This window comes from Seriola lalandi, unplaced genomic scaffold (genome assembly GCF_002814215.2).
Source record: "Seriola lalandi dorsalis isolate HSWRI2012SDOR001 ecotype SW California unplaced genomic scaffold, Sedor1 jcf7180002054678, whole genome shotgun sequence".
NCBI lineage: Eukaryota > Metazoa > Chordata > Actinopteri > Carangiformes > Carangidae > Seriola > Seriola lalandi.
The window spans coordinates 2,676,388-2,700,034 of NW_019525231.1; the positions used below are offsets into that span (position 1 = coordinate 2,676,388).

Below are 23,647 nucleotides of genomic sequence, written 5' to 3' on the forward strand. Positions count from 1 at the left end.
GCTGGAATCTGTTTGTTAAATAGAAGAGGGTGACTTCTGTGTTATCGCTGAATTTGCTGACAATGATCAAATTACAGTCGCTCCATGAAGACTGCTACTAACGGCAAAGAAAAGTGCCACAGACTAAGAAACCACTGGCAGCTCACTGACACCGAAGCTAACTCCTGCCTTCCCTTTTTGTTGTGAATAAATCTAGCAGATAAAAGCAGAGAGGTAATTGGGGAGTATAATGACCAAATCCATCACTCTCTTATCAGCTTGTTAAAAAAGGGATTCCCGGCCGCTTTCCTGTCCTCACCGATTTGACATCAAGGATAAAGTCTTAAATGGAGCTCACAATTTTCAAATCAGTTCAGCTTCCTTCCGGGCCAGACTCACGTTTTTCCACTAATAATGAAGGAATAACTCAGCATTTCAAAAGCTGTCCAGTTGCTTAATGACTCGATTCGCAGTCTGTTTGTTTTGCAGTTGGACTCTTATTGCGTGGATAAATTGGCGTTATTTCTACAAGACTTGCTGCGGCCATCAGAGAAATTGCAATATTTATACCTTTCTATAATCAGAATAATTCAAGCTTTACTTTTAGGATCATATTTCCTTTAAAAGCACATTAAGAGGAGAATACTGTCTATGTTTAATAGACAAGTATACAAGTTGTTGGATATCAGTGTCACTAGAAGTGACAACAACCAAAGCGTGTGCCACCATCAGTCATGAACTGTGTTAAAATATTTGTTGTGAACAGGCTCGTCCCACCTGCCTGAAGTGTGTGCAATGAATCAGCCGTGATGAGCTTTAAGCTCAGTGGTGTGTGAGAGATAACAACTGCTCTTCCAGTTGTCTCATCACAATAACCAATGTCTGAGTCATTCATCTCTGCCACAGAGTAGTAGTAAGTACTTCTTGATGAATAGGCATTCTTTCAAAATAACATGCACCCCTTCTCAAACACTTCCAAGCACTGAATGCTTTCCACTGTGCAGTAAAAAATTTATAAGATTTACCTTTGAAATGGCAGGAGTGATGTTTCAATGGAGTTCAACCCAAATAGCCCCGAGATGTTTATTTTTATTTACAAGCAACTTGTAGGCGTAGTGTTAGTGGAGGTAGAGTGTGTTGTGCTTACCTGTTCCTCTGACAGCTGGGAGATGTGGTTCACCGCAGCGTAGGACTCAATCTTGGGGTTAAAATGGTTGATGATGGCCCTTAAAGAGAAAAACACAAGCCCTTCTGAGATGACACACAGATGGACGTCTTCCTCAAATACCAAGGACATACACACTAGTCAGAAGTATGTGGACACTCAGGGCCACTTCAAACATGGCATTAACATCTATCTCAGGTCACAAATCACAAGTGGACAGCTGTACGTACAGGTGTGAGCACACCCAAGACGCACTGAGGACACATTTGAGATCCGATCATTCAGACCACATTCAGAGGCGGTCTGGGCTACATGTGAATGCAAGTGTGTCCTGGGCCACATTGAAGGACCGCCTACTCAGCTTACATCCTCTACCACAGTCCAATTTGTCCTAACATAGTTTCATAATAACTGAATATACTTTACTATTTCAAATAGATAAAACGTTATTTCAATGTAGAGCTGTGAGCAGCACATTTATTTGCTCAACCCCTACATGCCCTACTCCCTCTCTCTTTCTCTCTCTCTCCCACTACACACACATTGACAACAGATCCTTCTGTCGGATTGGTTAAAAACAACAACGCATACATATTTTTAACATATAGAAACGGAGGAAGCCAATCAGTGGTCAATCGAACCACATGTGGAGGAACATTATAATGCCAGGTGTGAACAGCTGTTCAACATCTCATTCCAAAACCATTCACATTTATCTGCTTTCCACAGACTTTCCACAAGATTTTGGATCCTGGCCACAGGGATTTGGTCAATTCCAGGTAATCCCAAAGGTGTCGGATGGGGTTGAGGTCAGGGCTCTGGAGTTGGGGGTTGTGTGGCAATAAAGTAAATAGAGAAATCTTTTTTGGCCTGTAACTCACAGTACAACCTTGTACTGTATGTATGTTCATTTCTCAGACAATGTTGTGGTCTTAAAACAACGATCTGACCAGCACTGCAGCTCAGCAGCCAGACATGGCTGTCTGATTATCAGGTAGTATAAATGAGCCACAATCAATAATGAAAAAAAAACAATAAATAATAATAATTTAAAACAGAAAAGAATTAGATGGCTCAGTGTGGAAGTAGACTAAAATACTATTTTCTCTAGTTGGAACTAAGGGTCCTGGACCAAAACATGAACATCAGTCCCAGACCAAAACTACTGTGTCTGCATACTTTTGGCAGTGTATGTGGTGTATCCTTGCCACCAGCCTTCCATACATTTTAGTGCCTAGTGTGACTTTCTGGTTCCTTCTTGTTTAGGTGTAAACTAATAATATAATCAAAAATAATAATATTCAAGGTGTGCAGGTTTGCAATGACCAGTTTTGACTTGATTTTTGACAAGAAAAAGTTTGAAGCAATACCTGTTTCAGACAGCCTGCTTAACACCAAAACTCATTTCTATTCATTCCTATTTAAATCTCTCTCAGCGCCTCCTTCACGTTGTGTCAACACACCGGGGAATTTCAGATGCAAATTCAGAGACAATCTTTTCCAGCATCGGCATTCATTTCTGAGAAATAAACTGCTTTGTAGCGCAAATATAAGTTTATACAATACACACAGCTGTGAGATGAAGTGTGTTATTTTGTACTGGGTTAGAGAGCGTAATATATCAAATAAATTACAGTGACAAAAATGCAAAGATTTCTCCATAGTGATAATCCTGGTGTCATTTCCATGTGGGAAGCCAGCGTGTGGAGGATAGATGTGATGGGAGGAGAATGGGATTGGTCCCTTCATTTGAGTTAATTTCCGCACAGTTTCTCTGGGTTCTTTATAGCTCTCTGCCTTAATTCAGTTATTCATCTATTCTTTCAAACATTATTCCATCAGTCTCTTTTCCCCTCGCCTTCCCTTCAACCCTTGTGACTGTATATTAAAGCAGTGACATCTACTTCATCGGGAGACCAGTTGAGTGGCTGAACCCACTGGGAGCACCCGGCTCATTCGGGTGCCCTCAGGGGCCTCCAAGCCGGGGTGACCTCAGAGGATCATCTCCTCGGAGAAGATGGAGGAGGAAAAGGGAGATTATGCGGGAAAATGTTGGAGGAGATATGAAGTACAGTGTGTGTGTGGATTGGGTTGGGGTGAAGGAGATAAAGGATTATAATTATCGAATAGAGGGGCCTGGGGGGCGGAAAAGAAAGGAACAGGATGGGGATGGAGAACCCAAATTACAGTTCCAAAGACTTGACTTCATTCACTTTATTTTGACCTTCCTCCATCACATTCTAGTTTGCATTTCCCTTCAATCAAATATGACTCTTTTCTGCCTCTTGGCATGCTGTGTGTGTGTATGTGTGTTAAGAGTGTGTGTGCATTTTTACCGAACGTTAACAAGGGCGTGCGTGACTTTGCTGGCTGCCTCCTTCCACTGGCCTGTGTTGGTTGATACTCTCAAAACTGAAAGGCAGAGAATAAAAACACACTGAATCAGTTGCACTTGTACATGTCTCTTTTGACCCTGTCATGTTAAAGGCTCATGATTATTTTCACTCTCAAATAATGAACCAATAGATCATTTGGTCTCTAAAAAGCCAGAAAATAAATGTCCGTCAGAGTTTCCAAAGGCTCAAAGATGTCTTCTTCTGTCCGACAAACAGTCCAGAACCCAAAGACATTCAATTTATTACGATACTAAAAGAAAGAAAGCAGCAAATCCTCACGACTGAGAAGCTGGAACTGGAGAATGTTTGATGTCAAAATAGTTCAATCCACCACTGTAAATTCTGATAGGGTGGCCTTCATTGATCATTATATTAGAGACAGACTTTTGTTGTTAATTTCCTCTTTTCCACAGTTATCATTCACAGAAAATGTGCTCACGGTTTAACTCTTTACTGCTGTTGTTCTTTATAATAAATATACTGATTATATCTTTCTTTAAATAGCAGATGAGATTAGGAATAATTTCAGCTCTTCTCAGGTAAAAACTGCTAACGTACCCATACAGTAGAGGTTGTCGAAGACCTGGTGCATTCGTACGATTTCATAGTACAGCTCGTCGTAGCTGTTGGAGGTGGGCAGGAACGTGTCGCCGTATGTTATGAACATGTTGAACAGGTTCACTACCTGGATAAGGAGACACACATTAAGTCTGACACTCACTCTTAAACAGATAAAACCTAAAAGGGAAATTAAATTCATATAGCGATTTCTGCAAATACAGGCCGGTTGGCTTTTTCCCTCTCCTCTTATAAAAAACTAATAAGAGACATTTAAACTCTAGCGTGTGATTTCAGATGTATGCACAGCTGGGCTATAAGCAGCGCCACACTAACAGCATCTGGTTCACCTCCTACTACAAGAGAATACACATACTGGTGTGAAAATGATTTCCTTTGTGGACTGTACTCTGTCAGGCTCCTGTCTGCATGTTTTGTGTGTGTGTGTGTGCGGTGTCTCTCACCAGTAAGGCCAGATGAAAGATGTTGTGCTTGGCCAGCAGTGTGGTCTCATTCGACAGCAGGAACTTCAGCAGGTTGATGAGAGCTGTGCAGAGGGAGACATGCTCGCATTAATGAAATAATCTGGAGTGCTGACAGTCGTCTACCAGCAGAAGTATATGGCAGCAGTCTGCTTTCCTCAGTGTGTATCTTTATTAAGGTAGATAATGGAAACACAGGAGGAGGGAAAACCTTTCAACACCAAATCAAGTCCTTTCACAAGCTTTTATTGAGGAAAACAACCCCCATAAGAAGAAACACAATGTGTACGCACAAAAAAAAAAAAAGCTTTTAACATGCTGCAACACAAGCTGGCAGAACAACGAGCACATCTATTGCTTTAATTTGGCTCATTTTTTTCTCTCCAGTCTTATTTCATGTTATGCTATTATCACCACCAGGAGGAGAGGCTCGGTGTTATTCAGGGAATTAAGCAGATTATTGGTCTGATTAGAGAAATGTGTATCCTAATGAGACACGGTGTGATGGGGCCACTACAAGCTGAAATGTTATCCTACTGTGTGTTGACCAGGCTGAAAACAAGGCCACCAGGATGGATTGTGCTTTCTTTAGAGACTCATTATCAAATCTCAATGATGCAATACGTTTCCAAAACGACTTCAACAAGAAATTGGGTTTTTTTAGAAAAGCAGCAACTACTTACTCAGCTCATGAGCTGATGCCCAGCAAAACAAAAATCCCAGAGATGTTAATCATGCATATGTGGGGTCTTGAAACTTAATTTGAAAAATTAAATCATAAACACGTCCCATCAGAAAACTTCCAAAACATGATTTATTTAACACTGTTTGTTGGCAAAGATCTCATAAATAAGAATCAACATCAAGCATTACAATGACTCATTACTCTGCTGGTGGCACAGTTTAGTTTATTAAAGATGACAACTAATCCTGACTAAACTGAGACAAGAGAGCAATCTTTACCTGACCAGAGCTCTCTCCAGGTGTAATGTAATCTGATTCTGCATTTCTTCTGGTAGCACAGGAGTTTGTGGATGATCTGCACACAGCGCCTGCACGTGAAATTAACTGTGGTTAACAACGCTGGACGGTGTATGAGACTATAATAATAGTGTGTGTGTGTGTGTGTGTGTGCGTGTGTGTGTGCGTCTGTGTGTGTGTGTGTGTGTGTGTGTGTAGTGTGCATGTGCTCTCACAAGTATAAATCCATGGGGAAGTCCTTCATCATATGAGTGACAATAAACTCCACCATCAGGTCTACACAAAGGGAAACAGGAGAGGGGAGAAGTAGAAAAACAGTTGGACAGATACAAACCAAGAGGATTAAATTGCACCAACTTTGAACTGCAAATATCTCATTGGCTGCAATAAAGCATGCAATGTCAGTGGAAAAAGAAGAATACATCATCTTTCTAGGTTGATAACATTATAGTGTGTGAAGCTGTAAAGCAAACAAAGCTTTACGCAGGACTCAGGAAAAAAACAAAGTTGCCAATAACACGTGCCAATGATATTTATGGACAACGCACAATAAAGTTTTCGAGAGTGTAGTTTAGAAGAATCTTTTTAGAGTTGTTGATTACAATACTCTGCCAAAGCTGGCTGCCCAGCCTGGCAAAGGGAAGAAAATGGAGAATTAAAACTTAAAGTAATCTACATTGTGTCCTCATCCCTCATCCTTAAAATGAAAACGTCTGGTTTGCTACCCAACCGGTCACCATGGGAAATGACAAGGTAGATCCAGAGGTTATAGCTAACTAACTAGCCTTCAAAAATATCAAACATGAGCGCACACTAAAGTCCTCATACCTAGAACAGCACACACGAGCGGCCGAGAAGGGATGTTCTTGTCCACTGCTTTTTTTCTGTGCCTCATGGGCTGAAAGAGACACAGGAGGAATCTTGAAGGTTCATTACAGTATAAACAACGTAAATAACATTTCCACAAAAACTTTACAGCATAAGGTCCACTTACTGGAAAATGTACAGAGCTTCCAGCCACATCTTGTAGCCGTCAGTGAATTTGCCTCAGTCGTCATGGAGACGGCTCAGTTGTTGTTACGTGACCAATATTCCAAACTGGTGGTTGTATACGGGAGGCACGTAGCAACCGATGTCTCTTTTATCACATGACCGAAATTCCATAATATACGACTATCCAACAACAATCTCCATGACAACTAAGAAATATCTATCTGCTGATGAAAGCCAAGAGATATGGCTGAAAGCTCCAAAGGTTTACCAGAAAGGGCACCTTGCGCTAAGTATGCACAGTACCAGTCAAAAGTTATACTATACTTCTCCATTCACTTGAATGAGAACGTGCATCCAAGCTTTTGACTGGTACTGTATATGAGGATATAATCATGATACTGTACACAAGTGATGGACCAGTGTGTCGGCATAAACCAGTACTGGCTGATATCAGCTTTAATAAGCAATAATTTATAAAGACAATAACATTTTATTCACATATAACTGGCAGATTTTTTTCCAGGTGCATGTGACAGATAATTAAAAGAAAATAAAGTACTATAATACGTACAGTACCTTAAATGCTGACAGCTGAAAGCACCTGCATACCATAGGTTTTATAATGTATTTGCTCACTGTCAGAACAATAAACTCACCATTCTGTGGAGATTGACTCTGAAGTTCATATTGTCATCATGGAGAAAGGCATCGGCGTACTGGTCCTGTCACACACAGACGTGGATTAGGAACAAAGACAATGTCACAGATAGTCAGACCGTAGGAACAGTGTGGAAGCAGGAGCTGCTCGTACCTCGGCTATGCAGGTGAGAATAATTAGGCACAGTCTGGCACTGTTCAGTCGATGTTCATCTGGAAACACACACATGAGACTCTTAACAGGTAGGAAAACTGAAACAAATTAATGTTACAAAGTGGGATAGCTGTGGAGTGATAGAAGAGAGCAACTACATAGGAGCACTTCAGGGTCACAGATGGATAAAAAATAAAAGGCAGAGTGTCAGAGACAAAGGGGAAGAGGACATGAGGGGTTCTGTTTACCTTTAGTGTCCTGCATTACAATGGAGGCATACTTGAGGAAGGTAATGAGAAGGTTGCTGGTCTGCAGGTTGGGATCCAGAGGCAGTTCTGGGTTGTTCATCACTACACAGCCAATGTACAAATAAAACTTCCATCAAACATTAATCACTGCAGTGATATTCTTGCAAATATTTGGAGAAAGAGGACAACCATATGAACAAAACAGAGAGAACATAATTATATAACTAGTAAAGACTTTGAGGGAATTTAATCAAAAAGGTATTAAGTGTATTTTTTGGCAAAAACGAAGCTATCACAATGAGACGGACAAAAAACAGAGTTAAATTCCTTGTATGTCCTCACGTGTTTGGCCAATGAAGCTGATTCTGATAGAACACAAAGTTGTAGCCATGACAGTGGACAAATGCCTCAAATACAGATGTTGCAGCAAAAAAGCTACAAATTCTAATAAGTGGATGCTGCACACACATCTTCAACCCGGCAGCACAGAAGATCTTAACAATCACCACAGTTTCAAGGTGGGCACCAAGTTTAGTGTCACCAATTCAGTATTGCACCAAACGTGAAACATGGTCACAACCCCCCCATCTCCCCACATCCCCCCCCCATCCCCCCCTTCTGTTCCTGAGTTACAGCGCTGACTAATGGCCAGAAAAGTCTTTTTGAGAACATTACGATGTAATGGTGAAGCTGACCTTTGATCCTCTGGATATAAAATCACTTAACCATTGGTCATAAGTGACGTATGAATTCTTGAGTTATGGCCGAAAACATGTTTTGTGGGGTCACCATGACATTTGACCTTTGACCACCAAATTCTAATCAGTTCCTCCTCGAGTCCAAGTGAACGCCAGATTCCTCAGGGCGTTGCTGAGATATCATGTTCATGAGGACGGGAAGGGCGGACGGACAACCCAAAAACATAAATGCCTCTGGCCACAGCCCTCGTTGGAGTGGAGGCTTAAAAACTGTACAGTCAATCAGTTATTCCATAAATAATATTGTCTAAAGTCAAAGTCTACTGTCTACAAGAGAGTATGATGAGCATCGTCGTCTTTGTTTTCCTTGTTTGCAAAGTGCTCATTCAAGCAGCGGTTACAAAGAAAGTATGTCTTTGTCCCATTACTGTAGATACTGTAGCTTGCTGTGTTGTCAAGATATGCATTTTCATCCATTTTAAACTCTCTGCACAGTGAAACATACAGTTTGTATCATGGATAAATGATGAGCCGGTCAGTTCTATCTCCCTATCCCTAACCTCCACATCCCCAGACCCTCATTTGTTTCCTTCTTCCTCAGATCAATGCACGCCCAGCGGAAAAGAAGATTTCACACTGTCAAGAAACATATCATCACATGGGGCAAAACTGTGGAAGGAAAAGGTATAATCCTGACATGTGACTGCAGGCGCATGTGTGCAACTGTTTCTGGTCTAAGAAGAGGAGCCTGTAAGTGCTGAAGCTCCCATGACAGGGAATAAGGCACTCTGCATGTGAAACATTCACCTGTATTTGAATCTAAAGGTTAATATTTTATAGGGAAAATGGCTCTTAGGTTCGAAGCACTGGAAGGAGAGCTCGTCTGAGATTAGAACATGCACCTTTTAACAGTTACAGCGTGTGTGCATGCTAAATGACCTGCTTTTGAACTTGCTTGCGACCACATACGCCTACCAGATAACCTGAAGTGACAGCCGTGCACTCAGTTTCAAAGAGAGATTAGTAAGTACTTGGGATAGTGTAATAATCTCCTTATTAAACTGTAATAAATCCACATTATAAGTGGGTTTAGATCAGCAACTCCCTTCTTTCAGATAAACTTAAAAAAGTGGTGAATATTTGAAAAGGTTGCTGGTGTGGGTGCATGTGTGTCTGAGAGTTTCTGCTCAGTGCTGCAGTGAATTTGGGGGGGGCGGGGGGGGTCAAAAATGGATGTAAAAAGACTGAGATTAAATGAGGATAGGTCCATTTTGTTTATATTCTAAGGGAACGTTTTGACATGGTTGACTCTAAGTATGTTCAGTTTGAACTAAACACTTAACCATAAAGACTTGCACCTAAACATATAACTTTTACTACATTGTCTCAACTCATTCTTCCCATAACCCTGCAATTTCCTGTGGTCACTTGTTGTTTTAGTTTCACCCCTGTTCCTCCTTGCTGGTTCCACACAGTGACATTGAGAAACCTTCAGAAACCAACGGGTAATGTCACCGACACTATATGTGTTGTTTACTGAATCTGAATAAAAATATGAAAACGTGTATAGCTTACTGTCTAGGGAGGGCGGTGTTGTGCCAAGTGGTGTCGTGGGTGTCGTTGGAGTGGGGGTGGTAGGTGTGGTTGGGATGTCAATCTCAGGGTGGCTCTGTTCAAAGACAAACAACGAACACATGAAATGTCATTAACAGTGAATAACTGTCCCTTGTGTCCCGCAATGTACTGGAAAAAAATGCAGGCTGGACACGAGATGCAAATGAGGACAGAGAGAAAGGAACAGGAAGAGGAGTGTTTACTTTTAGTAGTGCAAAACATTTACACACAACAGTGCATTAGGCATTGCAGTCAGTCAGTCAGTCAGTCAGTCAGATGGCTCAAAGAATGAATGTCCCCGCAGGGATCAATAAAGTCAAAGCAACAGATTGGACTGACTGATAGTGGAGAAGTGATTTTCTCAACTAAAAACACTAATACCAACATAAAGTCACAGTATGAACTCTGTGCTGACATTCAATATCTGCTGCACAAAACAGTCAGAAATCCAACCTGCTGTTCTGAATAATGTCAAGAAGAGGTGAAGCCTCTTTTCTAATCACTGTCCTCCAGCTTGTCCATTATTAAATGTCATGTCACATCACAGATGCAAAACAATAGAAAACCGTTTGCCCATTTTTCAAAGCTCCAAGATGAGAGGAGAATAAAAACACACAGATTTAAATAGCAGACTTTAAGAACAAATGAGCTTTTAATGAGCCTGTAGCCTTTCTTATTTTGGAAAACCCATATTTCTCTTCCCAGAAAAAAAAAAATTTCCACTAGATAAAGTTCAGGTTGCTCCTCACCAACTTTCTTTCAGGTGACGATGCAGGCATAGATGTTTTTATGCAATAAAACTGATGAAAACTGTGAAGGGAAAATTAGCTACAACTGGGCCTCTGTCCTCGTTTTGATTAACTTTAGAAAGAGGTGAGCACACATGTACACCTGGAGGAAAAGCAGTGCATCTTACCTGTGCTAATACAGTGATGAAGTTGCGGTTTAGGTGCACAGCCTCGTACAGTGCCAGCAGAATCGCCTCATTTGTCCTTGAGGTGAAAAAGCAGTTGGCGGTTTAGAGTGAGCGTTTTCATTTACGAAGTAAAACCTCCAAATCTTCACATGACATTAGACTGAGCAGGAAACAGCTTCAGACTCTCATCCAGTCAAGCTTGTGAAACAAGCGGAGGAGCAGTCTGGAGTTCAGAGTTTATTAAGAATCACTTCAAGCATCAGCAAGTCACTTTTTTAATCTTTACGTTCAATTTTAATGCTGAAAAATTCACTGAAATTAACAATGTAAAACAACAGTGAGCCTCGTTTACGGATACAAATATTATCCCTCCAATTTTTTTCAGTCATTTTCTGCAAAATCTAATGAACAGGACCAGGGCAGCAATCAACATCCAACTCCTGAGTGAAAACGCTTAGAGAGTCATAACTGTCCCTTTCAAGAGCTTTTAATACTCACTCTTACTGTAATGATCCACATGTTTAATTGTTACCCCCAACAAATGATGAAGTCATGCCATGAGCCAATCAAATATCAGTCTGTAACGTGGCAGTTTCTGCTTTTTTGAAGACACACGCAAGTTCTTTTTATGTAGCAATAAGAAATAGCAAATCAATTTTTTCATCATTACTATGAGAGCAAGACCAATATTGATGGAACTTATTAATACCACAATCTTTATTAATTTAATTTTAATACCAGGTTTCGGTCCGATGCCTATTGCCCACTGTGGTATTAAGTTTATTTAAACTTCATGCTGGAACCTTAAATGATGACAAAGTAGGCGGCAAGAAAAAACACCGCAGCCGTAATGGATTCTCTCATTGAAAGTGTAGAGAACAATGCAAGTAATGCTAACTGATGAGTAAGAACTTTACACTTACTGTACGGAGAGTTTCTCATCAGCATCTGCTATAAACATACTGCCCACCTGTAGACAAAAGAAGGATCAAGTTATCACAAAAAAACAGAAAGGCATAATATCAAGCTCCTTAAACACAAAATATGTCCGAATAGAAGAAATATCAATCAATTTAAGACATATCTATGATTAAACTGTAAGTGAGAAAAAGTTCTTACCATACTAGTCAGGGTAGAGAAGAACCCACCCTGGTTCTCCTCCTCTTTGTCTTTGTACTGCCTGAGAGGCGGAGAAAAAGACAAGATGGACATAAAGTAGGAAGTAATGAAAAAGTAAAGAGAATGACAAATAAACTGAAGACAGAAAGGGCCACACAACAGCAGAGGCAGAGATGTACATTCTCATTCAAACAGGGTATTCGTAACCTAACACACATTTATTTACCTAACATCTGTCTCCTCCCTGCAATTTATTATCTACGGGGCATTCAGTTTATACACAAAAACAATGAACTGTGTAGAGCCGTCATCCATCACTTTGATGCGCCTGTCTTCGCACACACACAGACAAGACCTCCTTCACAAACAGCATTTTAATTTCCAAACCTTGCCTCATCCAAAAAACATTACCAACTGCCAAAGAAAACTGTCAGATATAAATAACTAAAAGAATAAAAGGAGCCTTTTTTTTCCGGGAGAATAGAAATAGAACATTTGTGGGAAACATCAAACGAAACTGCTGACGCCAGCGCACCATGCAGTGGATCATTACAAAGACTGTTGACACGTGGACAGTTTTAGATCTCACCTGTTATATTCTGTCAAAGCTTGGTGGACAACCATCCCCATTCCCTGGGAAAGAAAACAGTCAGTGTTACAATCAAACCTTTGACAATGTGATTGATGCGGAGGCCAGGACCTACATCAGACTGGCTATTTATCATTCAGCAGGTAAGAAGATACAGGAAGTGACAACATACTCACATCTAATGTTGGCTCATCGTCCACAATGGAGAGCTTCACGATGTATGGATTCACAGACTGACAGAGAAAACAGAGACATATGTATCTGTCAAATATGTGACACAAGTATTAATGTTAATGTGAATCATCCTGAATGTTAAAGGGCAATTCTCTCTCACAGCTCCAGGGGCTCATTTTCTAGCATTTTACAGACCAAACGACTATTCAGTTAATCAAGAGAAGAATCAGCTGATTAGTGGAAGGATGGTCAGGCTAAAGATCTTTTGCATATTCCATGCCAGGTGCAATAATGCAACTGAAAAACAGATAGATCAGCTTGTTTAGCCTAGTCTAAGTTTATGAACAGCTAGTCCAAACAGGAAACGTCGAAAATCGACAATTCATGTCCATTAGCTGAAATTTAGCATTATTTTTTATGCTGCATGAAAATGTTGCCATATATAAAGTGCAGCATATTGCAGCCGACTAAAGCCGTGTCTTACACATTTTGGAGTGCACATCTTAATAGAATAATTGAAAAGAGAGCTCCTCGTGTTGTTGCCCACTTTGCTCACATGCAGTATCAGGGTGCACCCAAAAACTTACTCCTCATCCTCTTTTCCCCTCCCTCACTGTCACTCTTATCCTTCCAGGAAATAACTGGAGAGGGAGGCGAATTGGAGGCTATTTCAGACAATATGTTTTCTTCTCTATCACTGAAATGTAGGACAAGTGGCCCTTTGATAGCGGACACAACCCAAGTCAAAGCTTTCATGTACACACTGTACAAAATTACAGGCTGCTGCCAAGATAATAAGTCTCCCAACACCCAACCTCAAAGAGCTAAACTGTCAAGTCATCGCACATAATGCAAACACAATAGCACTGGACATCACTGCCCTCAATGACGCAGGTGCAGGTCCCTGAGGTGCAGAAGGGCCTGGTACCCGCAGCCATAGCAGCTCTAATCGAGGTGGCTCGCTAAGAATCTTGTCCTCATGCCGTTTTCCCGTCATCGTCATGGATCGTCATCGTCTGTGCCCTATTTTCATGTTGTTTTACCTGTCGCTGTTATGTGCTGTTGTGTTGCATTTACGTTTATCTGCCTGTCACAGCTGTGTGTTAATTGCTGTGCAGAGTGCTGTGAGAAAAAAAAATCCAGTGGGCACAATAAAGTCTACCAAACTAATAATTAATGTTTTTTTCCTCATACAACACTGATTTTAATGATCTGAGTGTTGCAACATTTCCTTAGTGGAGAAAAATTTTATCAACACAGTCAAATTAATGCCTTGCCCTTTTATTATTCTCTCATATCCCATGGGCATGGTTCAGCCCTGAACTAAAAAAGAGCCTCCCAGAGATGACACACCAGTACTGTACATCTTGTACTAAAAAGAGAGACTTGTTTCTATTGTATCCTCTACAGGTGACACTTACAGCAGCACAGCAGTTTTCGAGTCATAGCAGAAAAGAAAAATATCGGAGGTAAAGAGAGCTGATCTTTGGAGTTCTTGGATGAACAGTCAGTGTCTATTCAGCAGCTCTTAAGCCTGCTACAAGCCTGCTGCTGATTAGGACTATACAACAAGAAAAGAAACAAGCACCAATCAGCATATGCACATTACACACACCTCATATTTCCTGTAGTTTACCAGGAGGGCCAGAAGGACCACAGCATCGTAACCATGCTGCCCTCTACTGGAGACATCTGACAGAATCTGAGGAGGGGAGAGAGGGAGAGAGAGAGAGAGAGAGAGAGAGAGAGAGAGAGAGAGAGAGAGAGAGAGAGAGAGAGAGATGACCACACTGGGAGGAAAAGAAAAAGAATCACAGGAAATCACAGAACTACATTAAACACAGTCTTCCACTAATCACTTACTTGTAGAATGGCTTCAAAGATGCTGTTGATCATCACATATTCCAGTATGGTGTTCTGACTAATATTGTCTGTTACCTGTCAACACACACATTTTCACATATTTAAAAGTGTTTAAGTTAAAAGGACAACAAACATTCCCCCAAAGCTCATCACCACTTCTTTCATGTTGTTGTTTTGATGTGTCCTGTCTCACCGTCACCAGACACAGCAGCAGTTTGAGACAAAGGCTCTTCAGACTCTCTGAGCCGTCTCCACAGAGAAGGCTGTCCAGTCTCTCCATCAGGTCCTGCAGGAGACACAAGCATGACGAAATGATGTGAATGAATACAAAAGAAAACTCCAGTGGTCTTTTCATTTACCCCTTCATTATGAATCTTTTTCACTCGTCACATACCTTCATCCTTTGCTCAGCCTTGTCAAATCCCATGAGCATGTTGATGATGTCGAAGCCAGACGCCGACTTGTTCTTCTGATGAACCCCCCGGAAAAGTGCACACAGAGTCTGGGAGGGGAAGGACAGAAAAGCACAAAAGTTGAACAAACAACGACAGATTGAATTCCAATCACACTCAGACAAGACAAGATCATTTGTCAGCAGTTACAGTCTTATTAGCACACTTAAGATGCATCTGATGTGATTGTAGCACAGTTGAAAATCTATGTCACCCTCCCGGGCTGTGGTTACCTGCAGGGCATTGACCACTTTGATCTGGTGCTCCTCTCCCAGAGCCTGAACACAGTGGTGGAACAGAGAGTTGATGTTGTCTTGGATGCGCTGAACTTCTTCCCCATCTACACTCTCCAACTTAGACTCCAGATACTCTAGGTTCACCTGCAACATGATGGGACAGACATTTTTTTTAAAAAGTTGGTAGACGGTGAACATGCATAAGATACAGGACCAAAGTGACTAAGACATGACAGTTGTTATTTTCACAATACACTTCTGTTAAAACAGGACAACAAGTGATTTCTGCACAGTGCAGTACTTCCTCTTGTACGGCTACAAATATGTCATAATTATAGCTTTTTCCTTACATTTATGATGATGATGACTCCATCTGGAGTTTCTAAAAAGACTTCTGTGCATACTATCACAATTCTAATATTAATGTATAAACAGATTTTTGCACAGTCTATAGTTGAACATTTGGCAGGGTTTATTTGTACTGATATTTCCCATACATCTCAGTTAGCATTACTGCTAACACTGCTGCAACTTCATAGACCCACACAGTGTCATGAGAGATTTCCTGTTATGCCAAACACATGCAATTCTACTCAAGCATTTTTTTTTTCTTTGCGGTACCTTCATAAGAAACAGCTCATCCCAGAAGCGAGGGTTGTTTTTGGCTGGGTCCTCTTTCTAAAACAAAGCAAAAAGGATATTGTTAAGATTTGAAGATTCATTTATTTCTCTAGACTTTCCCCACTGACATTCTTCCATTGTGATACTCACTGCAAAAATCTCATCATACATCAGCACCACCTTCTCTTTCAAGGGTTTTTTAGAGGACGATGTCCTCCTAAGCAACCCTGCCTTCTTCTCCACCTGAGACATGACTAAGTCTGAAAACCAAGAAGCAATTAGTGAAAAAAATATGTAAACAATATAAAAATGTGGTGTAAATCTCAAATATTTTTCAGCTATAGTCTATGGATTATTTAAAGGCCACTGATATTCTGTATTTCTTTAATCAAATCCAATGAAAAGACCAAAACCAACAAAGTGTTGATCCACCTCAACACTTTCTGACTTCCCCAGCTGCCTGTGCATCTCTCTTCCAAGCCCATTCATTCATGACGGAGGAGATACACGCTCCTGTCAAGTCAAAAATCAACTCCCTTTACTGCATAACCTAACTGGCCAGATAACCTACAACTGTCAGCTGTTGAAAAGCTTAACTATCTGCTTTATTGCGCTATTTTATTGACTTATTAGCTCAGACTGACAGAAAGGCACTGTACTTAGAGACAGGGCTACACAATATTTACAGCCGGCTGGCCAGGTGAAACACTTCAATCTAAGTGGCGTGAAAAACAAATGAAGGTAAACTTTTAGGTTAGCTTAGCAGAGAAGCCTCCTGTAAATAACGTTTGAATAACGTACGTAGCTTGTCAATGAATTAGCTAAAGTGCTATTAGGTTTGCCAAATAATTATCAGCTGACATTTGCTAAAACTGATGGCACATGATTTAACCTGCAGTACAAATTGGGATGGGCTGCTAGCAGCTAGCTAGCATTAGCAAAATGACCAATCGTTACCTAACTGTGTTTAGCTACTTAACGACAAACGGCAAGGTGTTCACGTTAACAGGCATGTATTGTTGTCCAATAGACACTCGATGAGCACTTTGTGAGCAGAATGGTCACCAAAATCTATTAAAATGTTCAATCTTCGCAGCTAAAGCTAGCGCTAACTAGCTAATGCATGTCAGACAAAGATGTTAACACTGATTTAGCGTTAACTGTCAAATGTCTGGATGCGATTATTGACAACATTGCTGTGTTAAATTATTTAGATAGGACCCAGCTTAGTTAAGAGTGCAGTATTTTCTTACCTCAATTAAGTATTAAAATCTATGTCTTAAATGTAGTTCATGAATCCCTGTGACAACACTAGCTTCTGCTAGCATACTGCTATCTGTAGCCTCCTGCTGGTCTTCGTGGTCTTAGCACCCCACAGATAACATGTTTATCTCTGTGATGATTTCTACTTTCATTAAATCGCCTTCTTTGTCCTTTTAAAATTTTTAATAATAGACTAATAATAAAAGTAATTGTAACAAATAAGAAACTTTATATTGATATACAATTTTGATCCTCATACATCACATAGGAAATAGAGTAGTGACTGCTGAATCACTGGTACTGTAGTCATTAATAGGTGCCTATATGTTTGTGTTTCCTATAAAAAATTTTAAAAAACTAATAAACCATAGCAACATAGGAATTTTCAATTGGTTGTAAAGAAAAAGAGGTGGAGTTGTAGGAGATACATGAGTGGTTACCATGACTGATGTAGTCCTGTGTATATCTTTTGCTTTTCAAATGTCACCTAGTGAAAAATTATGTTAACATATTTATCCTCTCTTTGGAGAGACTGACTCTAGCTTTTGAAGTACCAGGATGATTATTGTTTCTACTCTGTTGATAGCTAAGGTCGACATTCAGCAATCTGTCGCTGTATATCTTCCGGCAGTCTGCATACATCTGTGATCTGTGGAGGTGTATGCCAATGCTGCGTCTTTATCTCTATGGAGACTGTTTATGTGTCATCAGTGAAAAGTCTTGTCATGTAAGGGAGAGTGTTTGGCTTCTGTCAAGAATTGCCTATGGATGTTCGACAGCAACAGGCCTGAGAGCAAAGTGTTGTGTACTTTATATTCCCATTAACACTGGTAATTGAAAAATGGCCGACTCCAGCAGAGGAGAATTTAGGCTCAATTACTGTAATAAACCATCTGTGTTATACTGAGGAGAGGCTGCATCTGCTCTGGTGCAATGTTTACCCCAATGTAGACAAAATCAACAGGGGAGAACTGGGTATACAGAATGTTGTCAAGACATGAATTATGAAGGGGCTGCATACATGGAAGCTGATGAAGGACTGAAGGGTCCTGGTCTATTGTCTCTATAATCTGTCGCCACTTGTTGCTGATTTGAGGCACACGACAGTAGAAGATAATTGAGATATTTGTATGTGCTGCACCTCCTTACATGTGTACCCATATGTTACCTTACTTCATGAAATATATCAGCAAATTAAAATGACAGAGCTTAATTTCATGTCAGATGTTCCCTTTTGCACTAATTGGTGTTTTACAAAATGCATAACTTTTTTAACTACGGCAGATTTTTCATTCACATTTGTCAACATTTGTGAATGAGCAAAAGTGTCTAACTTTTTGTGATAGCCCCATTTCTCTGCACTTGGATAATACATTTCCTAATGGTTTTAGCTCCAATTTAAAGCAACAGTTAATGCTTCTGTGTTTTGACCTCATGAGTTCCTTGGTAAATTAACTTTACAATCAAAGGTGCAGTATTTCTGGTAAAGACTACATGGAGCACCTCAATTTGCAGAATAAATGAGATGAGCTCTGCTTCTACCGTGTCATTAGACAGAGAGGGAGATGAGGCAGGAGAGGGGAGGAAGAGAAGAATAGCAGGAGTGTGAGAGAACATTAACTGACACACACACACACACACACACAGAAAGGCAGGTAGACAAAGTTATACACTAACCTTCTATATACAAATACACATGTACACACAGTTGCACACATTCACAACCCAGGTTGTGTATTTTAGCTTTTCTGTCTAAAGTTTGGTAGTGCAAGGCTTGAAACTCTCTAAGCTTGATAATCTTTTGTGATGAAACAGAAACAGGTCAGACTTAAGGAGCAAAGCGTTCTGCTACTGTGGATATTTTAAAACACTTAATGCCAGAACAGCTTGAAAGTTCTGTCGTTGTGCAAAGTCACACGTCCAAAGCATAGTGACCTTTGAAAGACGGCATTCCACTAGATTTCACACTAGTGTGCAAAGTTTAACTCAATTTGTGACCAACATCACACAGAGATACGCCTGCAAACACATGATGGCATACAGTATGTGTCTGTATAAAGTTTCTGTCTGCATATGTTAACAGTGAGTATAAGTGCCACAGCAGCATCAACGTGTTTGTGTGCGCTAGTGAAGATATTTCTGTTGTTGACATCTTTCACACAACAGTGAGCTAAGCAGCCTTAAAGGTCCTATATTGTAGAAAGTGAGATGTCCATGTCTTTTTTTATATTATAAAGAAGGTGTAGGTTCTATATTAATACTTTGAAAGTATCAAGGTGTGCAATCTGTGGAAAAATGCACACAGCCTGTATTCAGAAACTGCCTTAAAAACGAGAAGTCAGAACTTCTGTAACTTTATGATGTCACAATAAAACATTCACCACCCCCAGAGGCTCAGAGCCTTCTTTCTTCTGATTGGCTGACCGACCTGTTGCTGCTAGAGCTCTAGGGAGAAGATAGATAGATAGATAGATAGATAGATAGATAGACAGATAGATAGATAGATAGATAGATAGATAGATAGATAGATAGATAGATAGATAGATAGATAGGGGAAATTCACTTGTCCATAAGGTCATTGTTGATAATAATAATAACAGTTAATAATAAATAAACAATAATAATTAGATGAGTCCACTTCCTGTGGCTGAGGTGTTCTACAGCCTGAGACGTTTGCTGCTGTAGCTGCTTCTCTGTCCTGCCAGAATGTTGCGGAGAGGATGGTTGGTATTTTCCAATATGGCTTCCATCTTACATTGCATGCATGAGTGAGTCCAGACTCCTGCCAAGCACAGACCCAGCCTTTTTGACCAGCTTGTCCAGTCTCTTTGTGTTCATGTCAGACTGCAGCATAAAGAAGTACACTGGCCACCACTGACTGATAAAACATGTGCAGCATTTCACTGCAGACGTCAAAGGACCTGAGCCTCCTGAGATAAAATAGCCGGCTCTGCCCCTTCAGGTAGATGGCGTCCGTGTTCAAGGACCAGTCCAGTTTACTGTCCAGGTGCACACCTAGGTGTTTATAAGTGTGCACCACCTCAATGTCCTTCCCTCGAATGTTGACTGGCTGAAGGGTGGGCCTAGACCTCCGAAAGTCCATGACCATCTCCTTGGTCTTGGAGGTGTTCAGAAGGAGGCAGTTCTTGTCGCTCCCTTCACTGAAGGCCCTCGCCAGATCCCTGTACTCCTCTTCCTGTCCGTTCCTGATACGCACCACAATAGCTGTGTCATCCGAGTATTTCTGGATGTGGCAGGACTCAGAGTTGTATTTAAAGTCGGCCGTATACAGGGTGAACAGGAACGGAGCCAGAACAGTTCCGCTGTGGAGCCCCTGTGCTGCTCATCACTGTCCATGAGACATAGTTACCCAGCCTGACGTACTGTGGTCATCTTGTCAGGTAAATACCCCTCCAGCTTGGGAGGTTGGGGGCGTCGTGTGGCGTAGTGGTCTAAGCAGGCGCCCCATGTGTAGAGGCTACAGTCCTCGCTGCAGTTGGCCCCGGTTCGAGTCCCGCATCGGACGGCCTTTACTGCATGTCATTCCCCCTCTCTCTCCACTATCCTGTCCAATAAAGGCACAAAAGAATGGGGGGTTGAATGGTGTTAAATGCACTTGAAAAATCAGAGAACATAATCTTCATGTAACCACCTGGCTCATCCAAGTAAGGACGGCATCATCCACTCCAATATGTTCTTTGTAGGTGAACTATCGGGGGTCTAGTGCATGTTCAACTTGTGGCAATGAGATGTGATTTGAGGGCCACCAGTCTGTTGTCATTTATCTCAGCCGGTCGTCCTACTTTCGGTACTGGAACAAGACATTATGTTTTCCACAAGACCGGGAGGCTTACGTAGGCTTACGTTAAAGATCCTCTGGAGAGGCTCAGCTAGCTGGGCTGCACAGTCCTTTAACAGCCTCTCACACACCATCCGGGCCTGCTGCTTTTCCAGGACAGGAGACTTGACCCCAGTGTGGAGGGAGTCTGAGCTGCAGTGTCAGGTTGTGAGGGAGATGCCGTAGGAGAAGCTGCAGCTGAAGCAGTGGGAGAGAGAACAGGTGAGGCTGTGTCAAACCTGTTGTAGAAGAAGAGGATATCTAAAACTACACTGAGATGGTTTTTGGCACTAAAGACCATAAATATAACTTCTAATGGACATCAAAAATTTAAATAAAACACCAGGAAAGTGTGAAATATGGGACTCTTAAGTTTTAGATCAAATTTTTCCCAACCTTCTGCAGTGAGAGTTAATGACGTATTTTATTATCGCACAAGCAAATGGAATAAGAGGAAGGACTATCATTCTTCCTGCGTTTTGATCTATGTGCTATATTTTTCTAAAAGAAAATCACAGCATTGTGATATGTTTGAGAACATAAATACAGAGTTTGCAGAACAGTGGGAACTTCAATGCAAGTTCATCAAAATTAAACACATCACATGACTCTTCTCCAACACTTTCAGCTGTTTTGCCTTCACTGAAATGGTATCTTTTAGAAAATATCAACAAATAAACCCTCAGTGTTATCAGTATCACCTGTGCACTAAATCAGATACACTAAAACATCATGAGACAAATAGTTTCTTCATTATTTCACCTGACAAACACAAACTGAGGCCCAGCAGTCAATTATCAGTGTGATTTTGTCAACGCTATAGAGAACTGCCTGCAAAACATTAACAGTTTTATCTGAGCACAACAGAAAAATGGAAATTGTCAGGTAAAGTGCAAGTTCCTGAAATCTGTGTGGTGCTTGAGTTAATGTACTTTGCTACTTCCCAGTTACTGTCCACCACTGGATATAGTGAAAGTGTATTTAAAATGTCAAAGGCCACCAGGAAGTGGACTCAATTTCATTTTTAATTTATTTTTATGGAACCAAAAGCTGATAACAGTAGGTGGACACGTACTATGTAAACACCGCATTTGGATGGAGATTATTGCCACCACATTATCTGCTGACATGAGTGGGTTCAGGGCCTCTGGACTGACAAATAAGCAGTTTGAATCAGAGATGGAGGGAGGATACTAGGAGCAGCAAGTTCTGTGTAAGCAGATGTGGACTCAGAAAAGACAGGCCATGGTGATGAGATTTGTCATCAGGCCGTTAAAGCTCTGCTTCAACTCTCGCTGTCACTCAGTGGTTCAGGCAGCTGGAAGTCTAACTGACAGCCCTTACAGCTGCGCAGGTACAGTGTGACACAGTGGGCGGAATAAAAGCCTGAAGAGGAAGCGTGATAGTTGGCAGGTGGGATGTACAATATGTGTGAGGCAGGCTGGCGCGGAAGGCAGTGGATGTACCACAGTGTCTCTCACCCTCTGCTACTCTTTCGCCTTCTCCCCAACTTCTCCTGACTTCAGTAAACAGAAGACAGATGCAAGCACATATCTGAAACACTTTGATACAGACAGGATGAAGAAGACACAAGCACACTACGCAAGTTGAAAAAAAGTATTTTGCCATCTTGGAATTGAACTATAACCTGGACTAATTTTACTAACTGGTTGTTATAGAAACAAAGCACAGACAATAAAGCATTATAGATATGCACACAAAAACATCTTCCCCATTTAGCACCTTGCTGTACCACGACGACAGAACTGTTAGTTTCACTCTTGAACTGCACCAGCTGTGCCGTCAAGACGTTTTTCACAACACACAGTCTCAGACGGAGAAGCAAGTGGAACAGGTCTGTAATCTGGCCTGTGGGAGCTCCGCTGCTTGGTGTTTTCATTGAAAAGCATGTTTTGCAAACTGGGGGCATGGAGGGAAAAAGAGGATATAATGAAGAGATTGTTTCTATTTCCTTAAAAAAAAAAAGTAGGAGTACTCACCCATGTAACGGTGATTTAAGGTAGAATTATTGCATCTAAGTGAAGTAGTCACACTGTTAATGAAGCTTCCTGGATTTAAAGAACTATGTGTATCTAGATGGAAGACATGGTGTTTTTCTCGTGCTTCTCAGCAGTGCTATACTCTTCATCCTTGGACATTGTCACACTCCTGCTGAGGTGCAGAGGGAACCCTTAATAATGCCTTGTGTTTCAGATTTTTCACTTTTATTTCCAGTACTTAAAGCACAGGTTCACATTTTTCCAATCCATTTATCCCTTCTTCTTAAAGTTATTTCAATGTAAGTGGTGGGGAGCCAATCCACAGTCCTCATTCTTTGCAAAACTATATTCCAAAGTTCAGCTGAAGCTAATAAGAGGCTTTTGCAGACTGAGTGAGACATTTCAAGTGGGTAACCTTTTTAGTACGACATTCCCATCACTGAATCTTGCATAGAAACTGGCCGGGAGAACAAAAATTTGGTTTGGATTTGGTACTAAAAAATAGCCATTGATTTGTCTAACCTTAACCTTTTTCAGTGTTAATGTGGGCATCCATGTTTGTTTTAAGACTGGAAAAAACGTTAAGTCAATGATGCATCAGAAGCACATTGCAAAATTGAGTTTCATAGTTTAAGTGTATAGTTTAACACT

At 40.9% G+C, this 23,647-nt stretch overlaps 1 protein-coding gene across 1 annotated transcript in view; it reads right to left on the bottom strand.

The window, feature by feature from the left end:
• armh3 (armadillo like helical domain containing 3) overlaps positions 1-17,240 on the bottom strand; it is a 23,495-nt gene extending 6,255 nt beyond the window's left edge. The window contains exons 1-24 of the mRNA XM_023422166.2: positions 17,149-17,240; positions 16,046-16,155; positions 15,896-15,952; positions 15,272-15,418; positions 14,981-15,088; positions 14,780-14,872; positions 14,587-14,661; positions 14,339-14,425; positions 12,726-12,782; positions 12,550-12,593; positions 11,961-12,021; positions 11,765-11,811; positions 10,842-10,917; positions 9,887-9,980; positions 7,614-7,715; positions 7,366-7,424; positions 7,211-7,276; positions 6,390-6,459; positions 5,777-5,837; positions 5,544-5,632; positions 4,563-4,645; positions 4,099-4,225; positions 3,481-3,556; positions 1,127-1,205 (exon numbers count right to left, since the gene is read on the bottom strand). Of these exons, the coding sequence (XP_023277934.1) occupies positions 1,127-1,205; positions 3,481-3,556; positions 4,099-4,225; positions 4,563-4,645; positions 5,544-5,632; positions 5,777-5,837; positions 6,390-6,459; positions 7,211-7,276; positions 7,366-7,424; positions 7,614-7,715; positions 9,887-9,980; positions 10,842-10,917; positions 11,765-11,811; positions 11,961-12,021; positions 12,550-12,593; positions 12,726-12,782; positions 14,339-14,425; positions 14,587-14,661; positions 14,780-14,872; positions 14,981-15,088; positions 15,272-15,418; positions 15,896-15,952; positions 16,046-16,147 (1,860 nt within the window). The 5' untranslated portion in view covers positions 16,148-16,155; positions 17,149-17,240. The remainder of the gene's footprint in view (positions 1-1,126; positions 1,206-3,480; positions 3,557-4,098; positions 4,226-4,562; positions 4,646-5,543; positions 5,633-5,776; positions 5,838-6,389; positions 6,460-7,210; positions 7,277-7,365; positions 7,425-7,613; positions 7,716-9,886; positions 9,981-10,841; positions 10,918-11,764; positions 11,812-11,960; positions 12,022-12,549; positions 12,594-12,725; positions 12,783-14,338; positions 14,426-14,586; positions 14,662-14,779; positions 14,873-14,980; positions 15,089-15,271; positions 15,419-15,895; positions 15,953-16,045; positions 16,156-17,148) is intronic.
• Positions 17,241-23,647: the final 6,407 nt, after the last annotated feature.